Raw genomic sequence first — 19,855 nt, 5'->3', positions numbered from 1 at the left:
AATATTTACGTGCTAAAAAGGTGAAAGATTTGGGGAGGGACAAAAATCACATGTCAACAAACCTAGAGGTTCTTAATACACTCAAGAGGTCATGTATTAAGGTATTTGAATCATATAATATCCGTATCATAAGTCTTGAAGTCAAACGAGTTATAAAACAAAAGTCGACAAACGTTGTCGCAACTTAGGTTCATAATTTTACTTAAACATTAGGTCAAATGTTTCTAAGTTTTTCTCCTAATTTACAAGGAATTACGGGGTGATCTACCCACGAAATTAAATATCTACGAGTCTAGTTTCCAACGCATTAAATCGTTTGTCAATACGATCTCGGAGTATAGAGATATTTATATTTTTGCAAGCCTGCGCAGATTGGTAGATGACAAGTAGGTGCATCACCTACTTGCCAAAATGATAGGACAAAATTAAAAGACCCAAGTCAGCCAAGAGAGGACTTTTAAGGGGTTATGAACTCAGTTATTTCATCCATATTTCAGACCCTCTAAACCAAAGTTAACCCCTGCAACTCCTCCCCAAAAATCCCACACAAACCCTAATCGATTTTCCCTCTCTTTCAAGTTCTATTTGAAGGTAAAACCTAGAGTTTGAAGAACCAAGGGAAGGGCTGAGTTATCCAACAAGTAAGGTAAGTTACTGCCATCTTTCATACATTTTTCTCTGCTGTGAATTCATGGTAATTCGTTCTATACATGTAAGAACGCACGGGACGGTGATCGGAAGCCGTGAGTTTAAGTTATTCACTTGTAGCGGACTGTTTTGTGGACTGTTTTGTGTTGCTGTTGGGTTGCATGTTTTACTACTGTTTTGTGGAGTTTAGGAGGTGGAAGGGTGTGGATAAACACCATATATATGTAGGGTTGTGGGCTGATAGTTATTCGTAACATTTCCGGGTCATTTGACACGACTACGGTGGCCGTCGTATGTATGATGTAATTAGGTTGTGCGTGGACTATTTTGGGAGGCTCAATATGTTTTATTATTGATGTTGTTTGGGCTGGTTGGTGATTGTTTTGAATGGTGTTAACTCATATATATAGGGGAGGTGCTGTCCGTTTCAGCGTAAAATAAGTTGTGGTCGATACATAATTGTTGTGACGCTTAAATGATAATGATAGTATCGTTTCTCTTATTGTAGACTAAGGAGTTTGTGACAATTGCATAGGTTGCGATTGGGCAGTATATACAAGGTATGTGAGGCTATCCCTTTCCTTCTTTTGCACGACTCCGATTGTACATAATGTAAGGAACGAGCTTCCAAAGATACTCTACTCTTAGAATTTAGCAGTACTTACATTGCTTTCCCTCTTATGGAACGATTGACGTTAATGTTGCTTCTCTTATTCTTATGTCATCAATATTGTTGGTACTTCCTGATTCTTATAAGGTTCATAGTGAAGAGTTAGTCCTAATAACGTGTACAGAGGATACCGACCTTACGTCACTCCGAAAGGTTTAGAATGTGATTCCATGAGTCGAGCATGCATTATATATATGTATCTATTTTACTCTACCGAGCCGCGCTATAGTCGGCCGGGTACGACACCTATTGTGCAACCACTGATCAGTTGGATTTTACCAAGCTCCACGTGGCCGGGTACGATTCTACCGAGCTTTATGATGGCCGGGTATGTTTTTTACCGAGCCTATTACGGCTGGGTACGATATGATGATGATGATGCCCACAGAGGCATATGTTTTAAAAGTTTATGTGTACATACATATGTAATATGCATTTCATGTCAAAAGCCCTCACATGTACTCAGATGTTCCAGGTTGTATATTCTCTATCCCTGCTTACATTACTGTTCGTATTTATGGTTTCCTGCCTTACATACTCAGTACTTTATTCGTACTGACATCCTTTTATTTGTGGATGCTGCATGTCGTGCTACATGCCCTGATAGATAGGCAGGTGCAGCTCCCCCACCACAGTAGGTTGTCCAGTTCAACAGTGATTGGCGAGATCCTTTCTCCGGACTTTCCGTGGTCTTGGTATGCATTTTGTTATAGACACTATGGGTATGTTCGGGCCCTGTTCCGACTATGTTGCAGCACTTATGTTCATTTAGAGGCTCATAGACAGGTGTTGACTCATGTATAATTTGGTATGCCTTGTCGGCTGGTTTTTGTTGTATAGTCTTTCATGGTAGCGTGGTAGCTCGTACCTTATATGTAGTTTCTTGATTGTCTGGTCATCCCATATTATGTATGTTCATGCCATCATATTTTATTGTTGGTTGTCCATGATCCATGTCTACCATTTATATTGATCTCGTCAACCCTAAAAGATAATAAAAAAAGGTTAGATAAAATGTACGTTGGTGCTCGGCAAGTATGGTCGGGTGCTAGTCATGGCCCTCCAGTTTGGGTCGTGACAAACTTGGTATCAGAGCAAGTCTATCCTAGGGATTGTCTATGAGCCGTGTCTAGTAGAGTCTTGATTATGGATGTGTAGCGCGCCACATTTATAATCAGGAGGCTACATGACATCTAGGGTTGTTACCTTCTTCCTGAATCTAGATCGTGCGTAGAGTTGAGTCGTAAGTGTTCGTCTCTAATATTCACCTTGTTTTCTTTCAGCGATGCCTTCGACTAGGAAGCAAACAATTAGTAGACGGCTTGATACTACTGCGGGAGAGCGTACTAGTCAGGTTCCCCAAGCCAGGGCAGGCCAAAGTGAGTCTCAGAGTGAGATGTCGTCTCATACCTCATCTACTCCGTCTCCTCCAGAGGATATTAGGAGGCACCCAACACCTCCAGTTCCTATGTCTGGCACTACAGACCAGGATATGTGGAGTGCTTTGTAGTTATTGACTAGCTTGGTAGCTGCTCAGGCTCAGAGGTAGAATACAGGTACTACTGATAAACCAATTAGTACGAGAGTTCATGATTTTATTAATTTATACCCTCCAGTGTTCACCGGATCAGACCCCAAGGAGGACCCGCAGACTTTTATTGACCAGGTTCATCGTACACTGCGGGTTACGCATGTTAGTGATACAGAGGTAGTAGAGTTGGCTTTTTATCGGCTACGGGATTTAGAGGTTCTCTGGTATGATAGTTGGGAAAGATCCAAGGGTCCGAATGCTCCTCCAACTGTGTGGAAGGAATTTTCTGAGACCTTTCTTCGTCACTACTTGACAGTTGAGATACGACGAGCTAGAGCTAAAAAGTTCTTGAACCTTAGACAAGGTAATATGACTGTGTGAGAGTACAATATGCAGTTTGATTCTTTAGCAAGGTATGCTCCCCATATGGTGGCCGAGATGAGTGATATGGTGCATTTGTTCCTGAACGGATTGGGACCACATTTGATAAATGAGTGCACGACAGCCTCCTTAGTGGATGACATGGATATTTCCTATATTCAGGCTTATGCCCAGACCCTAGAGGATCGTAAGCGCCAACAAAGGGCAGATAGGGAGCAAGATAGGGGCCAGCATAAGAGGGCGAGATTTGTAAGGTATTGTAATGACTTCAGAGGCAGCGTCAGGCCCTAGTCTTCGAGGACTTCGGTGCCACCTATAGCTAGTGCTCCTCCATAGTTTCAGAGGCCTCAATATGATCGATTTACCTATTCTGGTCCATGTCAGAGTTCGCAGGCATCAAGCTCGCAACATCACATGGATACTAGTCAGACGAGACCTACAACACCATGTTGTGATTAGTGCGGCAAGGCCCACTTTGGACTGTGCCGTCGAGGTTCTGATGCATGTTATTCTTGCGGACAGCCTGGCCATATGATGCGGGATTGTCCTAACAGGGGAGGTGATGGTATGGCTCAGCCGGCTGGATCTGTGTCTGCTTCTTCCTCATCAGTTCAACCTCCAGTACAGGGTTTTCAACAGTCGATAGGTCGTGGTAGAGGTAGAGTGCAGTGCCGAGTTCGAGTGGTGGTCAAAATCGAACCTATGCTCTAGTAGGTCGACAGGATCTCAAGTCATCTCCAGATGTTGTTACAGGTATATTATTTGTGTTTTCTTATGATGTATATCCGCTGATTGATCCGATATCTACATTATCATATATTACACCCTTTGTGGCTAATAAGTTTGGCATTGAACCTGAGTTGATAAGTAAACCCCTTGCGGTATCTACTCTGATAGGAGATTCTGTGATTGCTAGAAGGGTATATAGAGGTTGCACTGTGATGATTTGTAGTCGTCAAACCTCGGCAAATTTATTTGAGTTAGAAATGGTTGATTTTGATGTGATAATGGGAATGGACTGGTTGGCCTCATGCTATGCAAATGTTGACTGTCATACGAAGATGGTTAGGTTTTAATTTCCTAGTGAACCCATCATTGAATGGAAAGGGAACATTGCTACACCGAAAGGTAGGTTTATTTCCTATCTTAAGGCAAGGAAAATGATCTCAAAAGGTTACATTTATCATTTTGTTCGCGTTAGGGATGCGGAGGCGAAACCACCTACTTTACAATCAATCCCCATGGTCAACGAATTCCCAGATGTTTTCCCATATTATCTTCCAGGCCTTCCTCCTGAAAAGGAGATTGATTTTAGCATTGATGTGTTACCTGACACTCAACCGATCTCTATCCCTCCATACAAAATGGCCCTGGCAGAGTTGCGAGAGTTGAAGGTGCAGTTGAAGGACTTGCTAGATAAGGGCTTCATTAGTCCTAGCACTTCACCATGGGGTGCACCAGTCCTATTCATGCAGAAGAAAGACGGGTCATTACGGATGTGTATCGACTATCGACAATTGAATAAGTTTACTATAAAGAACAAGTATCCACTTCTAAGAATTGATGACCTGTTTGACCAACTCCAGGGTGCCAAGTATTTCTCCAAGATTGATTTACGTTCAGGGTATCATCAGGTGAGGGTTAAGGAGAAGGATATTCCAAAAACGGCCTTCCGGACAAGATACGAGCACTTTGAGTTCTTGGTGATGTCGTTCGGGCTAACAAATGCCCCATAAGCTTTTATGGATCTCATGAATATTGTATTTAGGCCCTATCTTGATATGTTCGTGATTGTATTCATTGATGACATTCTAGTATACTCTCGTTCGGAGGCGGAACATGCATGCCACTTGCGGATAGTATTACAGAGGCTTCAGGATCGTAAGTTATATGCTAAGCTCTCTAAATTTGAATTTTGGCTGAACTCAGTAGCGTTCCTTGGCCATGTGATATCTGACGAGGGTATTAGTGTCGACACTCAGAAGATTGATGCAGTAAAGAATTGGCCGAGACCTACAATACCATCGGATGTTCGCAGCTTCCTAGGGCTAGCATGATATTATAGGCGGTTTGTAGAAGGGTTTTCCTCTATATCATCACCATTGACTAAGTTAACACAGAAAGCTACCAAGTCCAGTGGTCTGACACTTGTGAACGTAGTTTTCAGGAGCTGAAGAATCGATTGACATCCGCACCAGTGCTCACTCTTCCTGAAGGAACAAAAGGTTATGTGGTATATTGTGATGCCTCAGGTATAGGTTTGGGGTGCGTATTGATCCAGCGTGGGAAGGTGATTGCTTATGCATCAAGACAATTGAAGAAGCATGAAAAGAATTATCCAACCCATGATTTGGAATTGGCTGCAGTAATATATGCTTTGAAGATATGGCTGCACTACTTAGACGGCGTCCATGTTGACATCTACACAGATCACAAGAGTTTACAATACATCTTCAAGAAAAAAGAGTTGAATTTGAGGCAGCGTAAGTGGCTTGAATTACTGAAAGACTACGACGTCGAGATATTGTATAATCCCGGTAAAGCCAATGTTGTGGCAGACGCTCTCAGCCGTAAATCAATGGGAAGCTTATTACATATTGAGGCGAGTAGATGGGGTTTGACTTAAGAGCTTCATCAGCTAGCCAATATGAGAATCAGATTGTTAGACTCTGATGACGGAGGTGTTACTGTACAGAATACATCAGAATCATCTTTGGTAGCCAAGATAAAAGCACGACAATATAAAGATCCTATCTTAGTACGATTAAGAGAGAGCATTCAGCAGTGTAAAAGTATGGCTTTTGAGATCGGAAGAGATGGGGTACTGAGATACCAGGGCCGATTATGTGTGCCTAATGTGGCAGGGTTGCGAGAGAAGATTATGAATGAGATTCATCAATCCCGATATTCCATCCATCCCAGCTCGACAAAGATGTATCATGATGTCAAGGAGCAGTATTGGTGGGATAACATGAAGAAGTCTATTGCAGAATTTGTAGCCCAGTGTCCCAATTGTCAACAAGTAAAGATAGAACATTAGAAACCCGGTGGATTGCTTCAGAATATAGAGACGGTGATTGGAATTCATGGTAATTCATTCTATACATTTAAGAACTCATGGGACGGTGATTGGAAGCCGTGAGTTCGAGTTATTCACTTGTAGCGGACTGTTTTGTGGACTATTTTGTGTTGCTTTTGGGCTGCGTGTTTTACTACTATTTTGTGGAGTTTTTGAGGTGGAAGTGTGTGGAGAAACACCATATATATGTAGGGTTGTTGGCTGATAGTTATTCGTAACATTTCTGGGCCGTTTGACACGACTACGGTAGCCGTCGTATGTATGATGTAATTAGGTTGTGCGTGGACTGTTTTGGGAGGCTCAATATGTTTATTATTGATGTTGTTTGGTGATTGTTTTGAATGGTGTGAACTCATATATATAGGGGAGGTGCTGTCCGATTCAGCGTAAAATAGGTTGTGGTCGATACATAATAGTTATGACGCTGAAATGATAACGATAATATCGTTTCTCTTATTGTAGACTAAGGAGTTGTGATAATTGCATAGGTTGCGATTGGGAAGTATATACAAGGTATGTGAGGCTATCCCTTTCCTTCTTTTGCACGACTCCGATTGTACATAATGTAAGGAACGAGCTTCCAAAGATACTCTACTCTTAGAAGTTAGCAGTACTTACATTGCTTTCCCTCTTATGGAACGATTGATGTTAATGTTGCTTCTCTTATTCATATGTTATCAATGTTGTTGGTACTTCCTGATTCATATAAGGTTCATAGTGAAGAGTTAGTCCTAATAACGTGTATAGAGATTACCGACCTTACGTCACTCCGCAAGGTTTAGAATGTGATTCCATGAGTCGAGCATGCATTATATATATGTTTATATTTTACTCTATCGAGTCGTGCTATAGTTGGCCGGGTACGACACCTATTGTGCAACCACTGATCAGTTGGATTTTACCGAGCTCCACGTGGCCGGGTACGATTCTACCGAGCCTTATGATGGCTAGGTACGTTTTTTACCAAGCCTATTATGGCTGGGTACGATATGATGATGATGATGCCCATAGAGGCATATGTTTTAAAGGTTTATGTATACATACATATGTATCATGCATTTCATGTCAAAAGCCCTCACAGGTACTCAGATGTTCCAAGTTTTATATTCTCTATCCCTACTTACATTACTGTTCGTATTTATGGTTTCCTTCCTTACATACTCAGTACTTTATTCGTACTGACATCCTTTTGTTTGTAGATCTGCATGTCATGCTGCAGGCCCTGATAGATAGGCAGGTGCAGCTCCCCCACCATAGTATGTTGTCCAGTTCAGCAGTGATTGGTGATATCCTTTCTCCGGACTTGCCGTGGTCTTGGTATGCATTTTGTTATAGACATTATGAGTATGTCGGGGCCCTGTTCCGACTATGTTGCAGCACTTATGTTCATTTAGAGGCTCATAGATAAGTGTCGACTAATGTATAATTTGGTATGCCTTGTCGGCTAGTTTTTGTTGTATAGTCTTTCATGGTAGCGTGGTAGCTCGTACCTTATATGTAGTTTCTTGATTGTCTAGTCATCCCATGTTATGTATGTTCATGCCATCATATTTTTTTGTTGGTTGTCCATGATCCATGTCTACCATTTATATTGATCTTGTCAACCCTAAAAGATAATAAAAAAAGGTTAGATAAAATGTACGTTCGTGCTCGGCAAGTATGGTCGGGTGCTAGTCATGGCCCTCCAGTTTGGGTCGTGACAAACTTGTTTCTGACTCCTAGGTATTTTGCCCTTAGGCTCTTTTCTGTCCAAAACAATAATGACCAATGCTAGGGTCTGACATCTCAACTATCATCATCCAACTTGTGGCTCCATTTCCAAAATTAAAAGAAATAGTTCTCTGAGGTAAAACACATACGATTACCATACACAAACTTATCCTTCAGAGTATACCATCATCTGATAAATCACTTACTGCACCATCCAATGATTCTTGGGTCTTAATCCGGACCTAAAATATGCGAAGATTTAGCTATAACCACTCTTACTTACATTTTCTTTGAGAACCCATAGGCATCACTGTATTACTCACCCGTCACCAGAATTTTGATACACTGAAAATTGGATATCTGGTAAACATATAACTGAATACTAGCGTACTGAATAACCATAAACTTGCTAACTAAAAAACTGTATAACTGGTAATTGAGGTAAACTGATAACCATAAGACATGATAACTGCTTTTGTACTTTCTGATAATGTTATGCTCTAATCTGTAACACTATCCATTGCATCCCACTTTTTACATCCTCTAAAGTCTCGTATTTACCAACCTGTACTCCATAATTACACCTCAATGGGCAATTATCCTCTCTAGGACTTTAGGTTTTTCCTGCGCATCGCTTGGGCATCCAATACGTTTGGAATTCGATAGGAAGAAAAGGTTACCTATTGCTCTAAGATTCATGACACGATCTATAGTAGAAAGAAATGAGACAATCCTAGATGTCTTGGTAGTTAACCGTTTATATGAGTGGCCGGCACATACATATAAATGAAACTCCACTAGACACGTCTTCATATACTCCCTAGGACTCTTGAACCTAGTGCTTTGATACTAAGCTTTGTCACGCCCCGAACCTGGGCCTGGACGTAACACAACACTCGGTGCCTGACTACATATGACCGAGCGAACCAACTGGCTGGCTGAATCAACATGTGGTATCATAACATACTAAATGCGGAAGATAAACTAACACATGCTGATATACTGAAAGTCTGGATGATATAAATCAAAGTGCGGAAATACTAATAAAATTCTAAAACATATTTGTAGCCAACATAGCTTAATATGAAAAGCCCGTAACTTTGTCTACCTATTACTCTAGTCTATAAAGCCTCTATTCGAGTACTGAAAACACTGACTGTATGTGAATATTGAAGACTGTAGTAATGATAATGCCCCAAAAGGACTAGGGATCACCAAATAGCTGGTACGAGAATCCTAGCGCTCAGAATCGTCAACCTGTAAATCATTACCTACATCGTGAGATGCAGGCCCCGAGCAAAAGGGACGACAGTACATTTAAATTGCACTGGTATGTAAGACAACTGAAAGAAAGGATTATAAATGCTGAAACTGAAACTAAGCTAATAACTGAGAATTGATAATTGATACTGAAATGATAACTATTGAAATAGAAATTGAAATGATAACTGATAGCTGATAACTGATAACTGATAAATGAAATGATAACTAAACCGATAACTGATAATTGATTACTAAAATGATAACTGATAATTGATAACTGGTAACTGAAATGATAACTGATAACTGAAATGAACAAAGGAAGTAAGGATATGAATACTCTCTCTTCTGAATGATGAACAACCTGTTTATCTGAATAAATAAATTGCGGCCTCAGGCCTAATAAATATATGTGCACAACTGCAGCCTCGGTCCCAAGTATACGTATACATAACTGCGACCTCAGGTCCAAAATACATAAAGCATAAACTACGGCCTCAGGCCCAAAGATGCATAAAGCATTAACTGCGGCCTAAGGCCCAAAGATGCATAAAGCATTAACTGCGGCCTCAGGCCCAAATACAGGTGTTTAACATTCAGGAATTTAAAATTAGGAATTGAGAATCATACTGCAATACATAATAGTGAATTACTGAATTTCGCCGAGTTACATTATACTAGAATACTGAATCATACTGAGTTACATAATACTGGAATACTGAATAGGACTAGAATGAGACATGTATTCTTGAATTGGTTGTGAACACTGAAACTTCAACTGTTTATGACATGCTGAGTAAGCTATAGTGAGACTTAGGGGCATCAAGCCCCAGTCTATATTGAATACGAACTGAGCTCACAACGTTCAGAATGAAAGTCATGAACGAGTTATAAAGCTAGAGAATAGAAGTACTACGACTATTCAAGGAACTAGGCTTAACTATATTTCTGAGGCAATTGATACGTCGTAAAAGAAACATAGTGTAGGGAAAATCATTAAAATTTCCAAACATAGAGAGTTAGCCTCACATACCTTAACTTCCTGCTCTTGAGCATAATACAACATTCGCCAACCCTTTCAACTTTAATCTATATCAACACAATTCAAAGGGATTTCAAATTAGTAACAATAGTCATGTTTCGGTCACTTAGGCATTTTATCAAATACTCGGTGGCATAAATCTTCATAGCCCTTATTAATGGTGTCTCTACACCCAATAACCCATTATTTTACTCCTAGATAAATTCTAAAGTCTCAAATGGTTATAATCAACATTGTTCTTTATCACCCATAAGGTATTCAACACCCATAACCAATAATATCCAATCAACATCCCAAACCTATCACTGTTCATAATTTTCTATCAAACCCATCAACTCATATCTCATGAAATAGAGTCTATTATCATTAATTCAATGATAGAATCAATTAGAGGTGAATATATTACCCTTTCGACGTTCAATCTTCTTGAATTCGAGTTCTAGGGTTTCTTCTCTCAACAATGGTGTCCCAAATCGAATATCTAATAATATGGAGGATTTACCCATGTTAATAACATGTTGGGAAATTAAAATTAACTTAGAATCACCATTAGAACTTACCTTGGATGGTGGAGGGACCCTTGAGGAGTTAGGATTTTGAGAGTTTTTCTTTGTAGAGCAAGTTTTTATGTTTTAGGGCTGTAGGGGACAAAATAAGGCTAAGAAATGACCTCCCAAGTCGTCCACCATGTCCCGGTTGGCGTGACCGCAGTCCCGACCGCGGTAAATTGCTGAGACACTGCCTCGCCACCGCGGCCGTGGTAAAACGCGGCAGGACCGCGATGGATGCACACCTCTCTGTAAAACGGGCATAACCTTTTGTACAAAGCTCCGTTTGGGCTCCATAATATATCGTTGGAAAGCTATTTCAAAGGTCTACAACTTTCTTGCTTTGAGTATTCCCAAATTTCTTACACATGTTCATTACAACCTGCTGGAATATGAGCCTTCTACAACTTAGTCGATTTTGTCAAATCTTATGCACTTCACTTTCCATCTTGATTTTGAAACAACTATTTTCACCAATAATCATCCCGATGGGACTTCACATGTTCAAAATATATCCTTATTACTCCTTTAACTGATTCACACCTAAGCCGAATTTTTTTTCGAGGTGTTACACTGCGGAAAAAAGTGGATTATTACTTTGCGATAATAATTTAATAGAATGCATGTCAAAAGCAGTAAGTTAGCAAATGCCACACAGTTTGAGAAACTTATTTGCTATACTATTAGTTTATTGCAATCCTGCTAATCCAAGAGAGCTGTGGGAAAAATTTGAAAGCCCGATGTCTGAAGATTTCAAAAAATACCCAAACATGCATACAAGAGAAATTCGTCACAAAGTACTAAATCATATTAATGATATTCGTCATTCAATGGGTCGTGATATCAACGAATTTGACCTAACTCAGGGCAAAATTCAACCATTTGCAACAGCCAAAGAAGCTAAAGATGTACATTTTGAAAGGAATATTATCGTTAATGAACAGGATTTACTATTGCCATATAAACTAAACATTGAACAAAGAAGAGCTTACAACGTAATCCTTGATAGAATATTCTCAAATAAACTCGGAGCATTCTTCATTGATGGTCCGGGTGGAACTGAAAAAAGCTTTTTATATCGTGCCTTATTAGCTACAGTGAGACACAGAGGATTTACAGCATTAGCGACTGCGAGTTCAGGTGTTGATGCTTCACTTCTTCCTAGAGGCCAAACTGCTCATTCCCTATTTAAAATACCTATTGATGTTGATGGAAATTTTAGTTGCAATATTAGCAAACAAAGTTCACTGGCATCATTTATTCGAGATGCAAAACTAATAGTATGGGACGAAATTTCAATGGCGAAAAAGAAATGGTTGAAGCACTAGATTTGCTCCTTAGAGATTTAATGAAAACAACTATGTTGTTCGGCGGAAAGGTTGTTGTATTCAATGGCAATTTTAGACAAATTCTTCCCGTTGTCCGTGGTGGACAAAGGGAAGATTTTGTTAGTGAAAGCTTACTATGTTCTGAAATTTGGCATCAACTTGAAAAATTACAACTGTCCGAAAATATGCGTGCAAAAACAGACCCAGCTTTTTAGGAATATTTGTTGAGAATTGGTAATGGAAAAGAAAAAAAAATGATAAGAACAAAGTAGAAATTCCCCGTCCTCTGATCATACCTTTCACCACTGAAAAAGATTCCTTGAATTATCTATTTAAAGTTACTTATCCTGATTTATATTTAACTCATTCAAATATTTATTTTATTACTTCTCGCGTAATTCTACCTACAAAGAATGGCTTCGTTGATGAAATAAATGATATGCTAATTGCTCAACTTCCAGCTGATGAAAAAGTCTATTTAGCTACCGATGAAACTATTGATCCAAAAGATCAAAGTGAATATGAAGAGTTTTTGCACGCTTTAAATCCTCCCAGTTTACCTCCTTATAGATTGTGTCTAAAGAAAAATTGTCCGATTATATTATTAAGAAATTTGAATCCCTGCGAAGGTTTGTGCAATGGGACACAATTATTATGTAATGATTTCAAATCTCATGTTATTAGTTCTACAATATCCAGTGGAGATTTTAAAAATAAACATGTATTCATTTTGTGAATACCACTATTGACATCAGAAGACGAAAAACTACCCCTTCAATTTAAAAGAATACAATTTCCAATACGGTTATGTTTCGCCATGACTATAAATAAAGCTCAAGGCCAAATATTAGATTTTGTTAGCATTTATTTGCGAGAACCTGTATTTTCTCATGGTCAGTTGTACGTTGCTTTATCAAGAGCTAAAGGTTCTAACTGTGTCAAGATATTAATTAGACCGGCTATAACTGATGATAATGATGATCACTCCACATATAATGTAGTTTATGATGAAATTATCGAAAAAACTTTTTCTATAACGTAGACCATCATTCCTAATAGTAAGTGTGACGTACAACTTGTTCACTCTTTGGATTCATTGATTTTGTATTATAATCATTCTAACAATCTTACGTTTGCTCATTGTTATATTGTGATGTGTTATAATTGCAGATTACGTCTAGATGGCAGAAAGATTCAACATCAATGCGATTACTCCAGAAACAAAAGAATGGACCTGCAAGATACAAGTAGTTGATAAAGGCAGACCTAGAGACAACAGAGAGAAAACGAAAAAGTATCAATTGATGGTTTTGCAAGATGAAGAGGTAATCTTTAGAGGATTCATAAGTTTGCTAATAGTAATTAAGTTAATATTATCCTAATTGTGCCTTATTTTGTTACAGAAAAATCAAGTGGAATGCATTATATTCAATGCGTAGATAATGCATTTTGAAGATCTGTTTCGCCCTTTCCATACTTACTTGGTGTAGTTACACAAGTCAAAGAATCAAGTTATATGTACGGAAAACCATTTAACAAATTTACATGGACAATTGATAGGTGTACCATTGTTGAACCAACAGAAACTGTTAATCCTCCAGAAGAGCCACTACCTCCGCCAACGCGCCTAAATCTTACACCATTTGGCAACTCCGAATATCAACCCGAGGGATCTGAATTCAGTAATTGAAGATTTATCTATTTATGTTGTTTGTTTGCCTAAAATTCACATTTATTAATATTGTTATTATTATAATGTCTATATCAATTTTTATTTTCTATTAGCTTATTCGTCGTTCTTTTTAAACGCAAGATGTGCTTGCCATCGTGCTCAACGCAAGCCCCTCAACCTATGCTTCAAATGGGCGGAGAATTCAAGATTTTATCATCATGGATGATCAGTAAGTATATATAAACCTGTTTTATTGGATACAACTAGTAATTGATGATTCAAGTATGATGTAATGTGTCACTTTTCGTATATTGTCTAGCAATAGCACACAATAAATGAAATCGAAATTCAAGTTGAGGTTGTACCCTTTAAAAGGTTGCTTTTCATGCTTCAATTCAACTTTGGCTTTGCCGCAATTATAATCTTTCAAAGCATACTTAGATCTACTATGCATTACTGGAATTATTATGGTTTAACCTTTTTACTACTAATAATATTTGATCATATCTTTAAATATATTCTCAACAATGCAAAGTTCTTATCTTATTGTTTCTCTTGCTATAAGAATCTAAATAAAATTAGGATTAATATCATATTGTGCTTTTGATTTTGTAAATTTTAATTTGGCTCAGCTTTTTGCAACTAATTTATGCTTTTTCAGAATTAACTTCAAACTTTCAATTTATTTTGATTTATATAACCACAATTGTTGGGATAGCTGCATGGAGTGACGATGTTTGGTGGCTAAAAGTACACACCAATCCAAGAGTCTAAAAAGCATATCATTGGCCTTTAACATTTTAAAAATCTTTATTTGTTCTTCAATAAAGTTAGAAGCAATGATCTAGACAATGAAATTTTAGTTATGGCAAAATCACAAATTAGGGAGAAGCTATTAAAAGCTAACTTAAAAATTATTTAGCGTTATATGCGCCAAATAATTAGATTGTTGCTAAGAGTTATTCAAAGAAAAACATAATGCAGAAATATAACATAATTAAATTTGTAGTTGCTTATTTTTCTCCTTAACAATGACTTTCTAATTTACCCGTATTTGTTCTTTAATAAAGGTAGTGTCTCAAAAATTATGATTATATTTAATTTTTTAATCTACTGTTAAACTCATCCGAGTTTGCTAAACAATTCGATCCTTTTGATGTCATGTTTAGCTATTGGATTTTAAATCAAATTATATTTTAAAAATATGCTTTTTTCATTCAATACTTTGGATTAAGATTAACCAAAATATTCATGTGATTAGAAAGCTGAATAAAGAAGAGCGACTTTGTCTCCTCTAATTTTATATGTTTCTGAACAAATAGATAACTTATCTCAAATTATAGCCAATATAATCTCCCTCTTATTTGAAATTTGAGATATAGTAGTTCTTGCACAAATTGAATAAAATGGATGAATCTTATATGTACTAGCTTTTAATTAAAAGAAATTAGAGTTAAACATTTGAATGTCTTTGAAGAAAAGCTAATAAGTATATTATAGAAATTCTATTCAAAGTATTCAAACAGTTGTGGATTCCTAAGTACTAAAACATTGTATATCACAAACGTGCTTACAAACTATTGTATTTCAAATGTGCAGATATTACCAATGCTAAAAGATCTAATAGAAGAAAGCAGGATATCAATGTTACGAACATCTCTATTAAATATTCTTGCATTGTATACAGTTACATCGCAATATCAGAACTTATTCAAAATATCTTTATGTTGGAACTAATTGGATCATTGCTACAGTAAGTTGTGAATTATATCTATTTATCTTTTAGTAAGCATGAAGCAATTCTGCCATCTATTTTAGATTTGAGACTTATTGGCTCTTCGAGAACATATGATATTTCAAACTATTTTGCTTTAGAAGCTTTTGTTAGGGATCAATAGTCAAGACCTCAAGGAATACCTGTTTTCTTCGAAACTGATTACATTATAGAAATTTCTACACATTAAGATACCAATATGTGTTCATTTGTTTTATCATGTCTAATATTTAAATGTTGCAATTGATGCTCATTTGTGCTGCTTAAGCATTGACATTCCCGTATTGATTTAAGATAGTGATTTAACAATTTCGTTATATTTATACAGGAAAAAACCAACGAAATTCACACTCTGGGAAGTTTTTTTTTTATCATGATGGGAACAAACTACTCGAACCGCTTAAAAAAGATTACCCAATCATTCTTGCTATAAAAGTTGCAAGACCAAAGCCGTCGTCAAGTAAAACACCTCAAATGCAAGCAATATGGAGAAACAAATTCAATACAGGTAAAGTATATATGCAATTATATTTTAGTTTTCCATATACGAGATGACCAAATTAGAACTGAATGTCAAATGCATGCAGGATTGATTAATAGATTCAGTACAACAATCGAAATCAATCCTCCATACCCACAAGCAAATGCACCGAGAACATGGTATTGTAATCAATACATTATTGGTCGTATATGTGCTTGAACGTATACAAGAACTAATTTTGAAATGTTAACATACTTGAAGGGCCCAACAAAATGAACAAATGCTTATTGTGTACACAAGGAAGAGCACAAGTCCAGCATGCTCTCTTTTATTTGTTCCTTTTGAAGAAGAGATAGTGCCAATTGCAGAAATCTGACAACAAAATCCAGTAAGTACACTAAATATTCATATATGCACTGGTACAAATTTTTACCTTTATTCTCTAATAACAAAAAATTAATATGCGGCATCCTTGTGTTTTCCAGAGTCAAATATTCTACATACATGCTGAAGTCGCACTACAAAATGAGAACCAACGATTTTGTATCCTAGCTTGTTCAGAATGCAAACAACACTTCACACGAGCTATCTTACGGAGAAAGTTCTATTGCACTAATTGTCGTCGAGCTACCCAGTTGGTTCCCAGGTATACATGCAACTTCCACATAACTGTTTATATTTAACTTTCTATATTCACCATCTTTTTAATTAACCAATAATTTTATCTTACAACTAGGTGCCAATTTGAAGTGACGCTCACAGATCAGAGCAGTTCTACAACAACAACTATTGCCGTCGAGCATGCAGAAAAAATATTGCTTCTCACTTCGGAAGAGATTTATGATATCTGCAATGTCAAGGTATATTGTTAATTTTGAAAAATCACAAATAACTATTTTCTACAGGTTGAGCCACCTCTCACACGTAAATAACTAATTTTATTTTTACAGAAAGGACTGTTGCCTCTTGTGAACGTGCAAAAGCCACTGACTGGCAAGATCTTCAAGATTCAAATAAAAACGTTGTTTACAAGAAACAATGAGGCAGGAAAGTTAGTTATTTTGTCTTTCATGAACAAAAGTAATTCAGTTGTCTCACAAATGCTAGCCACCCTCAAGGATGTTGCGGAAGGAAGTAAACGAAAAATTGAACACGTTGCCCCAGAGAAGCAAGAGCACCCACACATAACAACCAAAGGAAACGGTTCCTAGAACAAATGTAAGGCGGAAATGAAAATTTTCCCTCCGAAAAATTGCTGAGAGGTATTTGAATTTTTGTTCCTTCTAAATTTAATATGAGATTCAACTTTGTAGAAAAAACAAACAACTTAAACGACTATCTTTGTTAGCATTTTTGCCAGTGAAACATCTTTTGCTACTATTTTGGGATGCAAGTAAAGCCACAACTTGCTGTTACTTTTGAATGCGGTTTAGCTCACTTTTGCGACTGCTTTCTGGATGTTCCTCTACTAGGAATATGTTGCGGCGACACGAGGTTAGTATTCTTGATTACAAATCTACTAATAAGATCAATATTATAGAATGCATGGTCCACTTCAAATTACTTTGGAAGCCCGCCCCTTTATATGCTATTTTAGACCCAACTATGAAGCTATGAGGTCATCTGATGTGGTGACTGCTTATACAACTTTAACTAGAAGGCTTAATAGAAATTCTATGAGCTACGACTTCGAGCTTTTTCTAATGATGGCACAAGTAGAGATAAGAGTGGATAAATGTTATCAATCTAAAAAAAATGAGATAAGAGCGGATAAACTAATATAGCACTGTACTCTAGGTGCTATTACCATTAACTTCTAAAGTAGTGAGATTTCCTGTATTAGAAAGTTTTAGGAGCAATTTCTGTGGTAGAACTTTAAGGAGCAAGCCAACATTTGATATCTTTTGAGGAAATCTTGATTTGTCTTACAAGCTATGACCAAAAAATCTCAAGATAATTCACCTTAAAATATGATCCTTCTGTACGAAACATATATAGTTAGTTAATTCATCTTTGAAAATTCTTCACCTTAACAACCTCAAATAATTTTGCAATGTTGTTTATTTTGTTGTTGATGATGCTTTTCAAATAGTATTTACCAGCATCATGAGTCTTCTCTTTTACTGGTTCCTTTCACAATCTACCGTGGTCTTTATGGAAATTATTGTATTTTAAAATTGACTATATAAATAGTAACTTTTGACATGTATTATTTTGCACTCTATGGGTTGTGCTTTGCTGGATACCATTCTTCGACCAAGATGATAACTTGATGATGATTTTCAGTTGTAAGAAAAAATAAAATCTTCTCCATCTAGAGGAAGTTGTTGTGCTTTACAGGATAGCATCTCTGAACAACTTACTCCTATGAACCTTTTTTGAGTGTTTTCCTGTGAAACCTCATTAATGGAGCAACTAAGAAGAGAGGTGTATAATAGAATGCAAGGAATGTCTCCGATCTGGCTCTTGTTGGTTGTAGGTTTACAACATTCTAGGCTATTTCTATCTTTCTCTGAAGATAACATTCTTTTGTTCTTTTTCTACTCACCTTTGACATTCAGCTCAGAAAATTGAGGTGTCTCAGCTTGCAATATATTCATTTTGCCATTTGTTGGTGTTAACACTTTGAGGAGCAATAAACTTTTATAAATTAGTCTTACAAACAAATTACTAATGCATTACTAAGAAAATACAGTTATCTATTGTTTTAGTATCTTTATATCTACTGAATTTTATATCAATTTAAATGCTTAACATGACAATCATTTAGCAGCTGCGAATGTGAGAATGTAATATTTTTCACGTTTATAGTGTTTGTTCAACTCATATAGAACATTCTGGTCAGGTTTGTAGTGTTTGTTCAACTCCTGTTGAATTATTTAACTATACGCTGCACCAATATTAGTCCATAATATTACGATCACCCATCTTTATTAGAAAGAAATACAACAACATTACTTAAGTATCCCTAAAGGCTAAAATAAAATAAAAATTAACATAATTATTCCAGGTTTAAAGTATTATACAACAACAAACCCAATATGCTCCCACAAATATGGTCTAGGGAGGATAGTGTGCATGCATCCTTACCTCTACCTTATGAAGTTAGAGAGAACGTTTCTGATATACCTTTGGCTCACGAAAAGCATATATTTAATATTATCCGTTAAAAAAAATTCCATTATTTGAAGGATCTTGAATGCTCAAGTGACTGGCTTTCTCATTGGAGTGAAAGACTACAAGATCTTTGACCAAGAGACTAAATATGTTAAAGGGACCTTGAGGCTTGCATGTTGGATCTTGCCAAAAGCATTTTCTATGACCTGTTGTACCAAACAACCTAAATAAAAATATGTTTGCATGTCAGTGTCATACTTAGCATTACATGTTTGTTTTTTCCTCTAACATATCGTCTAGGTTCCCAACAATCGAACTCTTAAATGTTCAGATTGGGTAGGGGAAGAATGCCTCTCAATTACTATCAGTCTGTTATGAGATTGGAGAATCAAATGCCGCTTATGTAGGTAAAGGTGGTTTAAATTTAAAGTAGTGAAGTCTTGAGTTGGAAAGAATCAAAATTAGAACTCTTTGTCCCAAAATAGTAGATGAATTATTAAAAGACTTCATTAATGTCGAGCACCAAGTAGTGCTTATAGTTGTGTTGTTGAATTAATTTGAGTGGTCATGGATTTTTCTTTTGTCCGGTGGAGAGGATACAATGCAAACACGTT

The 19,855-nt window shown here is 37.0% G+C and overlaps 1 protein-coding gene across 1 annotated transcript; it reads left to right on the top strand.

The window, feature by feature from the left end:
* Nucleotides 1-11,516: 11,516 nt before the first annotated feature.
* On the top strand, nucleotides 11,517-12,197 carry LOC142174250 (uncharacterized). Its single transcript, XM_075240042.1, has one exon. It carries the CDS (start codon nucleotides 11,517-11,519, stop codon nucleotides 12,195-12,197), a length of 681 nt encoding a protein of 226 aa, XP_075096143.1.
* The last annotated feature ends 7,658 nt before the right edge of the window (nucleotides 12,198-19,855 follow it).

The sequence above is a fragment of the Nicotiana tabacum genome, chromosome 20 (genome assembly GCF_000715075.1).
Source record: "Nicotiana tabacum cultivar K326 chromosome 20, ASM71507v2, whole genome shotgun sequence".
Classification (NCBI taxonomy): Eukaryota; Viridiplantae; Streptophyta; class Magnoliopsida; order Solanales; family Solanaceae; genus Nicotiana; species Nicotiana tabacum.
Note: the sequence above shows the minus strand (reverse complement) of the source record. Positions and strands in the feature narration are given on the sequence as shown.